Below are 17,561 nucleotides of genomic sequence, written 5' to 3' on the forward strand. Positions count from 1 at the left end.
AGGCCTGATAACTTTAGCAGGTTCCCTTAAAGTGGGAAGGAAACTTGCCGGGACCATTGAGTGAGGGCTGTTTACCAAGAGAAGAGTTTCTCTGTTTCTTGTTCAAAGCGGCCATCACTCTTGCAGTCCAGCAAAAGCGGCCCTCAGAGTTCCCCATGAGCCCGAGTCCCACTCCCTCCCACCGCCCCACGGCGGTGTCCACATCCATCTCGAAAGGTGTGGCGGCCCAGGGGTGCAGCTGACTAGGCGGAACTGTATCTGTTTCTTTTTTTTTTTAATTTAAGAGTTTATTTGAGCAAAAATTGATTCGAATCAGGCAGCACCAAGCCGGAAGTGGTTAGGAGCGCTCTCAGACTGTGTCTGTTTTGAATCCTAGGCGCACGTACCCAGCATCGGTTGGGTGGCCGCTCTCTGCGCGGATATTGGAAAGTTCTGTGGCACTGTTTCCCTTCCCTTCCCTACCGCATGTGGGAGTTAGAGGGCTGGGGTGGAGGCAGCCGTGACACTGCAGTTCCAACCACATGTGGCAGATCCATCCTGTACCCCAGTCCAACCGTGATCAGCACTGCTGTCGAGGGGCTGGAATGTTTCTGCTCGCTGTCATTGGAAGGAAGTCACAAACAGCAAAAAGAAAGCGCTTTGGGGGACAGCAAGCCAGCTACTGGGTCAAAGCTTGTGTGATTTAGTGAGAATTTCAGTACAGTCATTAGCAACATGGCTTTGGAGAGTAGACAGAGCCAGGCTTGAGACCAAAGTTGTGTGACTCGGGGCAGGTCCTGAAGCTCTCTGAGCCTCTCTCCTCTCTCTCGAATACACCCTCATTCATGGAGGTTTCTGTGAGCATGATATAGATGACATTTGTAAAGCACCTAGCACAGTGCCTGGCACCCAGTAGCAGTTCTTACTCTTCTTAACAGGTTTCTAAATCTTCCAGCTTCTAAGGAATGACCCAGTCTCTTAATAATCATCATTCACCTAGGATTTTCATAGTCGGCAAATCATTCTTGGCCACATCAACCCCGCTGAGCCTCACAGTGACTCTATGAAGTAGGCATTGCCTCCACCTGTTTTAGAGATGAGACAACCGAAGCCCAGTGACTTAACCCAAGTCCCTCAACTACACAGAGGGGTCACCAGACTCTAGAACACATGGTCGTTTCAGCATACCAAGCTCCCCAGGCCCTTCATCTCCATCTCCACAGAGTACAAAGGACTGGGGCAGAGCCTTCAGGTGAGAAAAAATTCATCAGCAGCCGGCTGGGCTTCCTGTGGAATCTCTGCGGCAGCGTTAGACCCTGGCAGGCATGCAGAGGTGAAGGGGATTGACATTTACTGAGCACCTTTTGTGTGCCTAGACTGTGCTCCTTTGTCCTTACAACAGCCTGCAGGAGGCAGACGCTGTTTCCCCAGATGGCAGCCGAGACCACAGAGATGGTAAGAGGCCACGCTGGCCCTTGAGCCCAGGCCTGCCTCTCTGCCCTGCCTCTCCCCACTCCTCACCACGTAGCCTCTCCCAAGCCAATGTCATCCAGAGGGTAGCTCTCAGAAGTCCTTGAAGAGACCTAGGACCCAAGACAGGCAGGGAGTCTCTTAGAAAGTGTGATCCGGGGCAGGATTGCTCCCCTTGGAAGAACTCAGGTACTGGAGACAGCTACTGTGGGCTCCACGTTGTGTCACCAGCGTGGGGACTCGTATAGATTGGGGGGCGAGGGGGCTGGAATTCAGCCACATCCGTTGGCGACTGAGGACTTGGGAAGGCAAGTATTGCCCTGAGCAAAGCCTGAGCAGCAGCTGCCTCTGCCTCCGCCCTGGTGCAGGAGGTGACCAGCCCGGCACGCAGGGCTGCACCCCCTCTTGGGTTATGAGACTTTGAAGAGGCAGGTACCTAGCAGAACTGATTCTCCTGGGCCTGGAAGTCAGAGAGGCCTGTCCTGGTTTGAATCACAGCTTGGACACTTCTTGACTGTGTGATGTTAGGCCAGACGCATACCTTCTCTGAGCCGTAGTTTCATGATCTGTAGAATGGCTTGCTACACCTACCTGGTGGGGTATGAGGTCATATATGTGTAGCACCTAGCACAGTCCCTGGCAAGAGGTGGGTACACGTACCCCAGTTCTGCCAACCCAAACACCTTCTGCCAAGCAGAGTCACTATGGGACTAATTTGGGAGCCGTAGAAGTTTTGTGCTTTCTCGGCCTTGCGTTCCCCAGTGCGCCAGGGTCTGTTCACTCCGAGTGCATTCATGCAAGCATCTCCAGTGGGCACCACTGCACACTAGGGGTGAACCTGGGGCACGTGGGCTATGGAACCCCTCAAGGGCCTTGAAGAAGATGGCCTGACAAGCTCCCATGTCAGGAGCCACTGGCCCATAGCCAGGCTTTGCCGGGTCACTTAGCTGCAGACATTCTGGGCAGAAGTGTGGCCATCGGCCCAGGGTAGTGGGAGCATGGGGGCTCGCCATTCAGCCTTTCTGGAAGGAGCCTTGTAGCCTGGCACCTGTGGCTGGAGTTCAGATGTGACCAGAGGATTTAGATTTTCTTTTTAAAAAGAAGAAAAAGGAAAAAGCAGAAGAAAGCCTTGCCAGTGTCTGGTGGGCCCAGGGGAGTAGGCCGGGGCGTGCAGGGGAGAGGCAGGCTGTGGTCGGCTGCATGTGAAGCGCTTTATAAGCTCTGTATTTATTATTTCTTGCTCACCATTAAAATCAAATGTACTCGGTGCTTTTGTATTCAATACACATTTAACCCTGCCGACTTAGATTTCTCAGGTTTTAAATCCAGTGGGGAATTGGCTGGTTTCCCAACTTTCCCCTCAAGTCCCCCTTGAACAGAGCTCCAAATCCCTGTTTAGCATTTTCTCCCCCAGCGCTGCTGGGATCCTAGCACTGGTGGGGCCGGTCATAGTTGTGTGTACATGTGGTTTCTTCCCTCATCCCCAGCCCCCGCCCTTCCTAAGCACCCCGGAAAGACGGATGTGATCGCTGAAATATGACAGGCCAGTTGTCTGTATCGTCTTGTGATTCGGGCTTAATTAAACCATTTTGTCTGTGTGTGTCTGTGCCTGGTTACGGCTCTAGCTGTACGTCTGCGGCCGTGTGTGTGTGTGTGTGTGTGTGTGTGTGTGTGTGTGTGAAAGAGAGAGAGAGATTTGTGCATGTGCCTTCTCCTCCTGTGTGTGCCTCTGTGAGTGTGTATTTGTGAAACTGGGCATGTTGGTATCTCGAGGCCTGTGCGTGTCTCTGGGTGGTTGTCTGTCCATGAGTATAATTTTGTGTCTGCTATTTTGTGTCTGCTTTGTCCACACCAGTCAGATGTGTGTGTGACTCTGGGTGTGTCTGCAGCCACGCGGGCGACTGTCTCTGGGTCCGCCGTGCCTTTCTCCCTCCCCTGCTTTGCCGTCTCCCTCCCCCTCCCGCCCCCCCTTCCTGCTCTGTCTGGTTTATCATCCCTAATGAAGCAGTCTTCTCCATCGATCCTGCTGATTGCCAACCCATTCCTTTTGTTTGTTGGCGCTGAGCCATTCAGCGGCGCTCTGACAGCTCAGCTCGTCTAATTAGCTCTGTTGTTCTTTTTCCCCATGTTTCACCACGTTGCAAGTTCAGTTGAAGTTGCCACAAACTTAATCCCCCCATTTCAGCCACAAGTTCACATTCCTAACCTGCCTCTATTGTACAAGGAGCAGCTGTGGGCGAGGACAGGCGAATGGGCCTTAATGTCTGACCTTCCCAAAGCCCCACCCCGGGACCTCCGGGGCAGGGCAGCGCTGCCCTGACTGCACCCCGCCTTTGTGGTGCAAAGTCAGGTGCAAACCAGGTGATCCTGGTTACCAGCTGCAAGAGGAGTCCAGCTCTAGGCCGGGAAACCGGTTCAGGGTTCGCACGAGTGGGGGACGGATCCATTCGTTTATTCAGCAGCCGGTGACTGGATGTCTGCTTTGTGGCAGGCACTGTTCTAATAACAGTTATCATAATAGCAACATTATTATGCACTTCTTAGGTTCCAGGCAGCAACATCCATTTCTAAAAATCTTGCTGAGGGGTCACTGTAAACCAGGCAGTGAGCACCGTGCTAGGCAAGGGTAGGCCACCATAGATCCATCTTCTAATTTGGAGACACCCACACCCCGTCTTCTTTTTGTTACTGATAAGGTCACAGAGAAACAAGGCGAGCGTTTATTGAGCCCCCACTGTGCGCCAGGCCCCGCGCAGGCACTTTCCCCGCATCACCTCATTGGATCTTCACAGTAATCCCAGAGCAGACAGCAAGTTTGGTGGAACGCACTTGGCTCTTACCACGTCTCTGATTTGCCAGACCAGGCTGAAATCAGACTGGCCGTTCCACAGGAAAAACTCTGGTTAGGTCAGACACGTTGGAGACGTGAGGGCTTGATGAGATTATTAAAGACGTGTCTCTTACACAGCCAGCTTCTGTGATCTGTGTTCCGAAGCCATTGTGTTGTGTCGCCCACCAGTGCTGGGTTGGGGGCTGGTGGGAGCGTGGGTTCAGGGAAGAGGGCGGCAGGGATTGGAGTGAGTATGTGCTCCTCTTCCCTGTCTTGCCTGCTAAGCTCAGCGTCCGTGGCGTTTCCCGCTGTGGTCCCTCATCTGCAGAGAGAAAGCGGCCCCCGCACTGGGCTGCTCATTCTTTCTTATTGGCAGCAAAATTCACAGACAGGCTTTCTTCGCTTTCTCCAGTCCTTCTCTGGTGGTGTTCAGATGATGGTGCCGGAGTTAAAGCCAGCTAATGTTGACTGGACCAAATGAGTATCCTTCTAAGGACGCCTAGAAATTCTTAGCCTAACTCTCATCACGGGCTCTGGTGGGAGAAGGGGGTGTCTTTTTATATGATCCCTCATCTTGGCTTTCGGAGGCCTCAGGTCAGAAAAAAGCTACCTTGCCGCTGCAGCCTGGTTGTGGACAGGGAAGCCGTGTACTTCACTGTCAATACGCCCACCTCCAGCCCTTGAGCTAGGTCCGCGTGGTGAGTGCAGTGCCCACACAGGCTGTGTGGCTTCCAGGCCGAGCCCTGTCAGGAGGACTACACAGGGACGCCCAGGGACTTTTATTGGCGCTCTAACGCTGTTAGTATTTGCTTCTCCCCATTCCCACTTAGAGAGGAAAATAGGCCTCCTGTAATTCAGTTGTAAAAAGAACAAAATAGGCATATGTACCCCAAAAACAAAGTCTAAGTGAAACCTTTTTGTTCTACCAAACTGGTTTCCGGGTTCCAGGAGAAGGCAAGAGGGACTCGTCATTAATGAGAGCCTCTTTGTTCCGGGTCCTGCACAGACAGTGTCTCACTGAACCCTCGCGGCAGCCCTGAGAGGAGGCAGGTGGTACCACCCCCGACCTGCAGATGAGGACACCCAGCCCTTCAGAAGAGCCTTTCCCCTTTGAGTAGGCCACAGAATTCCAGTTCACGGGTCGGCTGCAGGTTCAACAGCCGTGTCTCCACGATAAGCAGAGCCTTTGAACCTATGCTGTGAAAATTCCTCAGCGTTTGTTTTAGGGCCACTTATCTGCATCTCGAGAATGTTCCTACGTGGCTTTTCCAACTGAGCCCTTCTTGGGGATTTCCCCCTGTGCCCATTCTAGGTGCGCCCTCCCCGGCCACACGTCATTAAGAGACCGAAGAGCAACATCGCAGTGGAAGGCCGGAGGACGTCCGTCTCGAGCCCCGAACAGTGAGTACCCTGTTCTCCCCTCCCCTGTGTCTGCAGGAGCCCAGCGGGGCCAGCGCTTTGTGGAGACCATGTGGCAGCCCCGGCCTTTGAAAGGCTTCCCTGGAGCCCCGAGCGGGTGTTTCACAAAGAGGTCAGTCGGGGAACACGGCTTGATCTTCAGTGTCAGTTCTGCTGGCAGTTGTCACAGCCAGCAGGAGGCCCCAGAGGCCAGGGAGCCGGGCACCCGGGCTGGGTTTTGAGCGGTGACGCCCAAGGGGTACTCAAACAAGCTCAGAAAAAGATTCTAGGCCTTTTCTTATGCTGAAGATAGCTGGTCAGAAAAAGAGAGTTAGGAACCTGGTCGAGGAGGCAACCTATTTAACGAAGGCCTCCACCTTCCTAGGCCTGGGCTGCTCCGGGTCTCCAGAGCTCAGATTTATACACAGGACTGTCCTCATCCACGGCCCCTCCCCCACCGGTACCTTTGCTCACCTGTGCCTTAGCGTTTATTTTATTATGACTTTGCTTTCCTACCACCCCTTGGGCCCAGAGCTCCACGGGACAGGTGCTGGGTTTTATGCCCAGTACCAAGCATAGGGCCCAGCTTAGAATCACTTGCTGGGTAGACATTGGGTAGATGAGGGGAATGACGAGGCAGCTGGGCAGGCAGTGGCCAGAGGCTGAGCCGTCTGAATGTGGGAGGCTTAAAGCTGCTTGCGGCCCCGACTTCAGAGCCAGCTGGAGAAGGTAGCACTGCTTCCATCAGAGGAGTGTGCCTCCACCCCCGAGGCACACGGCCGGTGGCTTCTGCCCAGACAGCTCAGCAGCTACACACCGGCTTCCAGTGATGCCTTGAAACAGTGCATGAAGCCATCTTGGTCTGGGGTTGTTGGGGGAACCAAAAAAAATTTGCCCCTGGGACCCTGAGGTCCCTTGGGTGAAGAGGGGAATGCTCCTCGTGTCTGCCTTATTTTCAGAAAGGAAGGAAGGGAAGGAAGTTAAGGGAGATGGGAGATGGCACGTCCTAGCCAGAAAAGGAGCCAAAAGGAAGAAATAATTCCCAAATGTCAGGCTGTGGCCTAGCTCGGGTTGCAGTCCACTTCAGCTCTTCCAGGATTCTCTGGTTTATAGGATGGTATCACTTGAGACTATCATGTTGTTACAGAACCAGCCTACCTAGACAGCCCTCAAACCTGTGTGTGTCTGTGTGTCTTGGGAGATGCTTGGTGATGCAGAATTTGGAAGTCGGACTCCAGAAGTTGGGTGTAGGTTTAACTTCTGCTGTGCACAATAGGACGGTGGGAATCTCAAGGACTCTTTCCCTGCCATGGATTATGATTGCCCCCTTGTGGAGAAAATGCTGCATGTCTTCAGAGTGCCTCAGACCCCAAAGAGTTCTCCTTAGGGGAATGAATTTAGTCACTTTTCTTTAGAGCCGTCTCTTTAAAACTGGACTAAATATTTTAGACACTGTACTGGGATACAGGGTCATGGTCCTGTAGATATTGAAATGCAAATCCAGAATATCCTTGCTTTGCACCAAAAACACCCTGGACAAACAACACTTCCCATTCTACAGAAAAGCATTACCCATTTTGTGGCCGGTTCCCGATTAGAGCTCGGACTCCCTCACCACATTTATTTACACTGTTGCTTTTCCAGCCCAGTGATAGGGAATTGCTTCATCAGTATATGCAGAGAGCCAGTGTCTGGTAACCCCATCATTCTGGAGATTACAAGAACTATATCAGTACCACTTTTTGTGGGTTTTTTTGTTTTGGGTTTTTTTTTTTTGCAGTACACCTTGTTTTAGATTTCTTTTTGGGAAACATTTGGGGTTGAAATGAACCAGAGGGAGCAGCGGTGGCTAGTTTAGTGGGTTGGCAAATTGGCAGTGATAGAAAACAAATGACGGTTCTCTGTGATCGTACGTAACCGTGACCCGGGTCCACCAGGAGATAGGGAGGTATGTTTTAGAACATCATTCCGAGAGTTTCTGTTCACATTTTTTTAATGTGATGGGGGTAGGGCATGGGGGGCCGGCAGAGCTGTTCTCCCATAATGCCAGTGACATTTCTGGTGCAACCCGGGTGTTTTCCTGCGTCTCTTCCCATGCTGCCTTCTCCCCCACCCCCACCCCCCGTTGTGCTCCTCCACTTCCAAATGCCATGTCACAACAGCACTTGGATATGTTTTTCTCAACTGTCATCAGCTCCAGCTGGCAAGACCAACTTCTTGAAACACAGGAAGCATCCAGCGGAAAATATTTTAATAAAACAGACTCCTCATAAAATATTGTTTTGGGGAGGAAGAAACCAGCCCCACCAATCTGTCAGCATTGTGTCGGGAGACACAAGAAGACAAGCTGGCGGGCAGGAGCCACATCCTAATGGGCCTTTGTTGCTGGTGGTTCAGTGTTGGGCACACGGACTTGGTGCCTGGCCCTTTAATCTGGCCTGGATTTTCTTGAATCACAGATCTTTGTCTCCACTGGGAATATCAAAGTGCATCGGAAACTTAGAGGATTTGGGAGGCAGAAAGAGACACAGGATCTTTGAAGTTAAGGGAAGGATTCAGTCCTCCCGACTTCTTGCCCCAACTCTCATTTCCAAAGAAGCACATTAAGTAATTAACTTTGTGGACAGCAAAACGGAGCTGATTAAGAATTAGACAGTCTCCACGGCCTCCTGCAGCAGCTCAGCATCTGGAGTTCGTCGAGGCCCAGTAGCGTCGCCAGCAGCTCTAAGACCACTCCATCCATTGAGGTCCGTTTTTTGCTTTCTAGCTCACGTCCATTCTTGCATCCATTCATTCAGCAAATATCTTCAAAAACCTACTAGGTGTGAGCTTCTTAGGACTTTTAAAGGAGGCCCCAAAGGGAATCCCAGTGCCGACTTCTTTTGACTTGCATTTTCCCAGAAAGAAATTTTTCCCATGTCAAATTTTCTTCCCCAGTGGAAGGTAGGTGTCCTAGCCCCTCAAAACCATGTGATAGCAATTGGAAGAACAATTTACAAAGACTTCTGGGGAAAACATTCCCTCTGTTTTTCTGTTAACATTAGCTAATTAATATTCAGTGACTACTTCTCCTCAAGAAGTATTAGCTACTTACATTATTACTCAGAACAGGGCTGATGGTATGCCCCAAGGATCCCCTGAGGTAAGAGTTGGGGTTAGGAGGAATCAGACAGCTCGGGCTGTAGGTCAGAAGCCAGGTGGCAGTGAGTACAGTGGAGCACCTCATGTGTTCTAGGTCCTCTTAGGCGTCCCTTCCACAGAACAGGAACGCTGGCTCAGAAAATGTATTGACCAGTGTTCCAGGGTCATCCAGTTAGAAAGCGGCATTGCCAGGCCTCCAAACGCTGCTCAGTTTCATTCTCTCCATTGCACTCTGCTGTCCACGGGGGTCCATTGTTCTCCTGGCTTTGCCCAGGGAGACAGCTTTGTGTCCTGAGATGACTTGCCCCACACACCACCTTCCTCTCTGGGGAAGATTCCCTGGGGTTGGGAACCAGAGCTGTTCAGTCCTCTTCCTGCCAAGGAGGCAGTGTTCCCTGGTACCTGAGTGTTCCTATCTGGGGAAGGAAAGAGAAGTAACATTTACTGAACATCGCTTAAGATCATGAAGGGTAGGTGGTAGCTTTATACCATTTAACAGATGGGGAAACTGAGGCTCAGAGAGAGACTTTCCATAACTTGCCCAAGGTCTCAGGACTGGGAAGTGGGGAGGGCCTGGCCCTTTCTTCTTCAGCATCCAGGCATTTTGTTAAGAACCTAATTATGACTACGAGCTACTCTGAGTGGTGAGGACAATGGCGGCTGCAGCGGGCACGGTGAAGTCACAGCTCCCCACCTGTTAAAGGTGGGCTTTGGTTATTTCAGCGGGAGCGTGCATGGCTGCCAGGCCCTAGCTTATCTACCCTTTGGATTACTAGATATAGGGCAATTTCCCTGTATTTCATCGAATGTGAGACTTTGAAAGAGCCGACAGCAAGCCCTAAAAGGCAGTGCTGTGCTAAGTACTGCCCGCCCCTCAGGACCACACACAGCGAGCAGACAGAGGCCAAGGGGGGGGGGGGGGGGGGGGGGGTGACCTACTGGTCCCCAGGTGCCTCTCTCTTCCACTCTTTCACTGCCATGAGAGTTGGGAGGGAGATAGTCACAAGCAGCCTCCACCTTCTTTAATCTTCGCAATAACCCAGAAGGGTAGGGCTGTCTTCCAAGTCCTAATGGTGACGGGGCTTGTACTCAGTGTGGATCTGAGACGTGCCCAGTCCCAGCCCGCTGCAGAGCCCGAGCTCTTGCAATGCACACCTTGTCCTCTAAAGGTGGTGCACAGAACACCCTCCAGTCACCCGCATCCTGACTGGCTGCAGGCTGGTTATTTGGAGTGCGTTGTACTCCAAAGTACAAAAGGAGTACAAAAGGTGAAAAAGGTCCAGATTCAGCCACCAGGGGCCGGTAAGCCACTGCCCTGTCACCTCCCTGGCCAGAGGCACGCAAAAACATGCTCTTTTCCAGTAGTTTTCCAGTAATTTTGTTTGTTTTTAAAAATAACCCAATAGCCTTATAGGCAGGCTGGAAGTTAGGGAGAAGAGACAAGTTCATTCATCCCACTACTTCAGCTCAACAATGTACTAGCATTTCCGCAGATTCCTGTCCAGTCTTTTTTCTAGATATATTTTGCAGAGCTGCCAGCTTCCTTGCAATATCCCACAGCACAGACTTGCCTCATGTCCTTGTAAGCCCCATTGGTGGTGACCACAGAAGATCTCACTGTGTGTATGTGTGTGGTCTGCCTGACCGCGCTCCTCTTATGGGATTTGTAGATTGTTCCAGGTTTTCACAAATGTGAAAAATGCCTAAGTGAATGTCCTTGTTCTCCACGTTTTTTCTAGTTTTATATTATTGTAAGAACAACTACCATTAACTGAGCACTTTACGTATATTGTTTTGTTAAATCCTCACAAGAACTCTGGGGGCGGGGGTAGGTATCATTAGCTCTATTTTATAGAAGTAGCTGCCACTCTGAGAGGTGGTCACCGCCCTCGGTCACACAACTAGTTAGTGGCAGAGCTGAGCTTCTAACGCCAAAGGCCAACCCTTAACGTCTTATAGGCAGATTTCTGCTCCCTGTTACTAAATAACTTTCTGAAAGAATTGTACCACTTCACACTCCCGTCAGAACTGTGGACTCCCTGGGAATCTGCGTCTGGGAGACCCAGAGGAACGTGCGGCTGGCATTAGAAATCCTTCTGGCCAAGGAGAACATCTGCAGGTTGCGCTGCCTGGGCAGGCTGTGTGTGCACCAAACGGCCAGCCCACACTCCTCAGGAATTGGAGAATCTGCTCTGCATCTGAATTGCACTGCGTGACCCCAGCACCCAAAGCCCCAGAAGATTAAAATAAGATCAGAAGAAGCTGCCAGAAGCATTTAGTGGGAGCTCTGCCCAGAGACCAGGTCTCAGAACACTTTGCAATTGTACCTCTTCATGCTGGTTGCACACATGCGCTGGCAGGAGATGACATGCTGCTCCACCCCCACTTCCCCCAGCCCCAGCCTCCTCGAGACCTGCGCTCAGCACAGCCCCCTGGCTGAGGGTCACAGCCGGACCCCTCTCCCTCCTGCACAGACCCAGAGCTGCCCGAGGGTGGGGGCCTGGTGCGCAGGCCTGGCTGGGCGTCCGCAGATCTGGGCAGCACCCTGGCCCACCAGCTGCCAGTCTGAGACCGTGGGCAAGTCTCTTTGCCTTCCTTTTTTTTTTTAACGCAATGCCTGTTAACATCTCAAAGAACACAATTTGGGAAACTGCCCACGGGAGCCACACTAGCATCCCCAGCAGCAGTGGGTGCTGCGGCCTCACCAGTCTGATACTCCCCCCAACACCTCCGCCACGAGCTGCACGCTCCCTCCTCGCAGGGTCACCATGCCTGGGACTTCCGGCATAGCCGTGACCTGCCACGTTGTGCGTCACCCGCACGCACCCACACACACTTGCCCACCCCGGTAGCCTATGAGCAGGGCAGGGTTGTGTGACCTTCAGCTTTGACTCTTCAACTCCCCGACCAGAGCCTGGCCCAGCTCTGCTCAGGGATATTTACTGAATGAGTGAACAAAGGAATCACTGAGAGCAGCTGACAGCCCAGCGTCCTGGAGATGGGGGAGGGTATCAGTTAACAACCGCAAGTATGTAAAGCACCTACTATGAGCCAAGTGTGATCGGGATGTGAATCTGAAGCTACCAGCACGTGCCCAGCCTGGCCCTGTGAGAGCCAGAAACTGATCAGCCCCGGGAGCAAATCTCCAAGATGCCAGCTGGGCCCTGAGCCCCAGGGGGTAGGGGCAGCTGTCTGGGCACTACCCCCTGGCAAGCCGCCAGGACACCAAGCAGAAGGGCACAGACCCAGTTAACAAGGTGAGAGGCGCCTGACCTGACTCGGGCCCCCTCCCCTCTCCAACGGTGGGGTTCGGGCCCCGGAGACAAAGCCAAGCCAGAGGCCAGGCGTGGAGCCTGAGCTCAGACTGGAAAAGCAGGAGCTGCCGCAGAGGCTCCGGGGATGTGCAGCAGCCCAGGAAAACACAGGACCTCCTCGTCTCCACCACTTCTGCCTGCTGCTTGGAAGGAGGGACTCTCCCAGGAGCTGTCACAGTAGGGCGAGTTAGTTCCAGCTGGAAAGCCAAGCCTTCAGGAAGCCCTCAGAAGAGGTGCCCCATCCTCAGGGTGTCACTGAGCTCATTCTCCTCCGAAAGGCTTCGCCACCCCAACAAGCACCCTCCCCATTCCAGATTTCACGTCACCATTTCCCAAGTGCCTGTTTCAGGCCCGGTACTTCGATATATGTCATCTTGGTGAACCTCCCCTGCTCCCCAAAAGTCTTCATAGTGAAGGCACTGTTAGCCCATTCAGCCACGGGGGAACCAAGGCTCTGACAGGTGCCGTGACCTCCCCTGGGTCCAGCACAGATACCAGGGTCTGCTGGGTCCCGCATCCGTGTCCACTGCTTTCTCACCAGCCGCCCCCACCGACTGCTGCCACGGTCCCTAGAAAAGACTTTGGCTCTCAGCAGGCAGAGGCTGTCCTCGGGGTGAATGGCAGTTGTTCCTCACAATCTACACAATTGCTCTTCCAGGTAGGGAAAGTGCCCCCAAGGTGTCCCCTTCCCCGTCTTCCCTCCAGCAAAGGGCATGAAGGGTGGGAAAGTGAAGCCAGACCTCTGCGCCTACGTGAGTGTCCACCCAGCGCCTGGGAAAGGCTTCTCAGCCTGCTGGGTGTGGGTGTGGACAGGGGAAGTCGACACTAGTGATCTCTGTGGAAGGAAGGAAGATAGACAGACAGACAGACAGAGATGGGTTGATAAATAAATGGATAGATGAACGAAGGTTGCAAAGGCAAAGGGCACCACCAATCCAAGAGACAGAGATCAGGGCAGCTGAGCCCCCCATCACCACCTGACCTCGCACGTGGCCTTCAGCCCTCACGCCGGGGGGAGGCCCTCCTCCAGCTGGTCCCTGCCAACCCTGCCTGCCTCTTCTCTTGAAACCCCACCCCAGCCTCAAGCCCCTGTGCCCCCTCCTCCACAGAGACACCTCCAGGCCATTGTGCGGCCTCTACTGGACTCAGATTAAAAGCCCCATGTCACCTCCCAAATGGAGGCTTGTCCAGCAGCCCCTGAGCCAGGCATGCCCACCGCTGCACTCTGGCAGAGCAAGTCCCTAGCAGGGTGGGCAGGACCTGGCCTCACACTCACCCATCCCCTCTGGACCAGTCCATGTGGCAGAGCAAGTCCCTAGCAGGGTGGGCAGGACCTGGCCTCACACTCGCCCATCCCCTCTGGACCAGTCCATGTGGCAGAGCAAGTCCCTAGCAGGGTGGGCAGGACCTGGCCTCACACTCGCCCATCCCCTCTGGACCAGTCCACGTGACAGGAAGACGCCTTCTCATTGGTGATCACGACTCATTACAGCAGTGAGCCTCTCATTACTGTTCTAAGTAGACATTCACATACTGCTGAGTACAGAGATCCCATGTCCAACAGGTTCCCACATCTGTCATCAGGCCTTCCTCCCTGGGAACAGTCCCAGCCTGGCCCCAGGCCACACAGGGAATAGCTCCAGTGCAAGTTCCGGAGCGTCCCCCATGGGCCCTGCACCAAGCTTGTTTCCCCCAGAGACCCCTCTGACTTGCTTCAGAGGCCTTTTCTCTGTTTTTAGCCCACGCACGTGCTAAGGTGTGCTCTAGAGTGTCAGCCCTGTGTAATGGTGCTGGAGGTGAGGCATGGCGGCGTGTCTAGGCGGGGGGCGCTCGCAGATCATTCTGATGTGCTGTGACATGCCCAGCTGGGGACCGGTGACTTTGACTGGGAAGGTCTTTGAAAGCAGGGACCACCCTATTTGTCCTTGAACACCTAGGGGAGACTGTGCTCAGGGGGAAGCGGCCCAGAGTTTATTTGTTGGCAGGTGACTGTGGCATCTGGGTAGTAACTGAACAGGCACCGGGCACTGTGCAAAGCCCTTTACGAATATTTTCATTCAACTTTTGTGGTAAGACTAACTGGAGGGCTATAGAACCCCCACTTTGCAGCTAAGAAACTGAGGTTCAGGGAGGTACAATGACTTTGCTGAGGTCATCTGGCTGGCACGTGGGGATTGGTGGAAGGCTGGACAGACGGGCCTCGTCCAGGGGCCTGTCCCTGCCTGTCAGCCCCACAGGAGCCCTGTAACCAAGGGATGCCAGAGCGGCCAAGACAGTTAAAAGTAAAGATCCTTTGTGCAGGAGTGAAATGATCCTTTAAAAATGATCACCAGCTCCCCTCGTTACCTCTGGAGACCAAGTCCCTGCTGACTTTTTCCCCTTCTTTATCTCAAGTACATTTAAATGTCAATTAAATTTGAAATATCTACATTTGTCAGCATTTCATTTTGGGCCAGCGTGACGTGCTGCTGATTTGTCCACGCGATGTGACACATGAAAAAAACTCTCGAGATGCAGATCTTCCTCATTAAAAAATAAGCCTGTGCGATCCCGGCACGGCAGAGAGCCACAGAGCACGTCCCCGCTTCCTGACGCCGTGTCTCTGACATGGTATTTAAAAAGGAACAGCCGCGCCTGTCACCACTGTCACACGCGCACGCTAGCCGGCGACACGTTAAACCAAACATTAGAAAGGGTTCGGGGAGTCATCTGCATGGGAACTCCGTGCCGAGATGAGGTGGGCAGAGGCGGGAGCAGCCGTGGGAGGTGATGGGATCTGAACGTGATGGACAGCGGGCCTTTCTTTCTCGCCGAGACTCCGGCAGTCCTTGCTGGGTAGCCAAGTTCGCCACGACCTGCCTTTTCACAGACAGCTCTTTGTGTATAATAAAATCCAGGCAAGTGGTGGGTGGCAGACTGCAGGGTAGTAGCTGAATTGGGTTAATGAGGGAAGAGGTACGCGCTTTTTTTTTTTCATATTCTGCCTTAAGTAATAAAAAATTTAAACCTGGACATATTCGACGGTTCGTCCTTTATCTCTGACAAATATCTGACTGTATGTTTCATGGGAGAACATGAGCAGCTGAATTTAAATAAGTTTATTTTGAAATCTCACCTTTTATCAAAAGCGGAAGGGGAAACACCCTATTTCACCGTTTCGGGTCCACAGAACTGAAGAGGCAGGATCGCAGAGTGGTTCAGAGTTAGGCATATCTGGATTCCATGCTCTACCCTTAACTTCTGTGTGACACTGGGCAAGTGACTCCCCCTCTCTGAGCCTTGGCTGCTTTATCTGAAAAATGAGGATGTGATGAGTAATTAATCAGAAACTGTACGGACAGCATTTAGCCCAACACTAGGAAATACTGCTGGTGTCATCATCCTTATCCGTGTGGTCCAAAGCCTGGACCTGAAGAAACTCTGATCAAACCACATGGCAGAGTTCTCATCTGGGTGTTCCATCACTCTTGAGAGACAGATGGTGTATCCAGGAGACACCCTGGACCTCTTCTTGAAGTCAAGACTGCCCGACCAGCCTGGCCTGGCCGGAAGAGCTGTCTGGAGAGGAAAGTGGTGAGCTGTGAAGTGAAGCTCCCTGTCTCCCCCCTCCCTCACCCCCAAGCGCCCTCCGTGATCTCGCGTGTGGGAGGCACTGGATTTTGAAAGTGATGGGAGGTGCAGCAGCCTGAGCTGATGAAGCCAAGGTCCAGTCCAGCACAAAGGCTCTTTGCTCTTGTGTGAATCCAGACACTCCTGGCGTTCAGCTAACGTGCCAAGCTGTGCTCTCTGCTCACTTGTCAAAGCCAGAGGAGGGGGCTGTGCTTGGATGGGTGTTGGAAAGGCCTTCAAGATGGACTTGAGGGCCACCCAAAGCCTCATTCAGTTTGACCCAAGCAGAGGTGTGGGTCCCCCTCATACACATCTACGACCAGCCCAGAGGAGAGGAAAGAGAGGGCCCTGGACTCATCACTTCCTGGCTGGGTGGCTTGGTCACACCTCTCCTCTTCACACCTCTCCTCTTCACCATGAAGTGCTCAGGTAGGACTGGGTCTGCTCACTACAAGCACGTGGGAGGTGCCTCTTGGTTGGGTGCGTGGATGAACAGATGGACAGGTGGATGGACGGACTAATGACAGCCTCATCCTCTGTAAAATCTGTACAGCGACGCCTTTCTGCTTCCTGCTGGGGGGAGTGGTAGAAATAACCTGTGTGAAGCCCGTGGCACAGTGCCTACTTGTGGATATTATTTTAAGCATTTTTCTGAGACTCCCACCTGCCCCAATATACCTAACACGCTCATCCCCAGACGTGGTCCCGTTCTACAGGTCTATATTCTTTTTCATGTTCTTTTCCATTATGGTTTATTACAAGATATTAAATATAGTTCCCTGTGCTATACAGTAAGACCTTGTTGTTTATCTGTTTTATATGTAGTAGTTTGTATCTGCTGATCCCAAACTCCTGATTTATACCCCCCTTTCCCCTTTGGTAACCATAAGTTTTTCTATGTCTGTGAGTCTGTTTCTGTTTTGTAAATAAGTTCATTTGTATCATATTTTAGGTTCCACATATAAGTGATATCATGTGATATTTGTCTTTCTCTGTCTGATTTACTTCACTTAGTACGATAATCTCTAGGTCCATCCATGTTGCTGCAAATGGCATCATTTCATTCCTTCGTATGGCTGAGTAATATTCCATTGTATATATGTATCACATCTTCTTTATCCATTCATTTGTCGATGGACATTTAGGTTGCTTCCATGTCTTGGGCTATTGTGAATAGTGCTGCTATGTACATTGGGGTGCATGTGTCCTTTCACATTAGAGTTTTCTCTGGATATATACCCAGGAGTGGGATTGCAGGATCACATGACAACTCTAGTTTTTTTGTGGGTTTTTTTGACAACTCTAGTTTTTTAAGGAACCTCCATAACATTCTGCATAATGGCTGCACCAATTTACATTCCCACCAACAGTGTAGGAGGGTTCCCTTTTCTCCACACCAGAGAGGGGACCCTCTTATACTGCAGCCACGAGCTGAGGAAAGGGGCATGTGCCTGGCGGGGATCCAGAAGAGGGGTGAAGCTGGTGTGTGCGGGGCCTAGTCTCTCCAGTACGCTGGCTTCCAGTCATTCCCTTAGCAAACTTTCCTCTGTACTAACGCTGTGCCATGGGTGGGGAGAGAAAGAAGAATGTGCCAGGGCCCCTGCCCTCGAGGACCTCCACTCAGAAATAGAATTGCAAGAGGTTCGACTGTATTAACGAAGCGCTAAACCACGCAGCCCAAGGAGAAGCCAGCTCTGTCTAGGGAGAAAACTCTGCTGGGAGCTCCAGGAAAGCTTTGTAGGAGTGCGGTTTGAGCTGAGTCTTGCAGGCCAAGGGCAATCAGTGCACCAGGCAAAGGCAAGGGCAGGTGGCAGGAGGTG

General features: G+C 52.3%; 1 protein-coding gene across 9 annotated transcripts in view; it reads left to right on the forward strand.

Moving 5' to 3' along the window:
* Positions 1 to 17,561, forward strand: part of DENND1A (DENN domain containing 1A) — a 542,106-nt gene that overhangs the window by 514,947 nt on the left and 9,598 nt on the right. For all 9 annotated transcript variants that reach the window (XM_027104912.1, XM_027104915.1, XM_027104916.1 and 6 more), the window contains one exon: positions 5,592 to 5,680. In XM_027104912.1, the coding sequence (XP_026960713.1) occupies positions 5,592 to 5,680 (89 nt within the window). The remainder of the gene's footprint in view (positions 1 to 5,591; positions 5,681 to 17,561) is intronic.

This window comes from Aethalodelphis obliquidens, unplaced genomic scaffold (assembly GCF_003676395.1).
Source record: "Aethalodelphis obliquidens isolate GAN/ISIS:26980383/991018 unplaced genomic scaffold, ASM367639v1 scaffold7, whole genome shotgun sequence".
NCBI classification, from domain to species: Eukaryota; Metazoa; Chordata; class Mammalia; order Artiodactyla; family Delphinidae; genus Aethalodelphis; species Aethalodelphis obliquidens.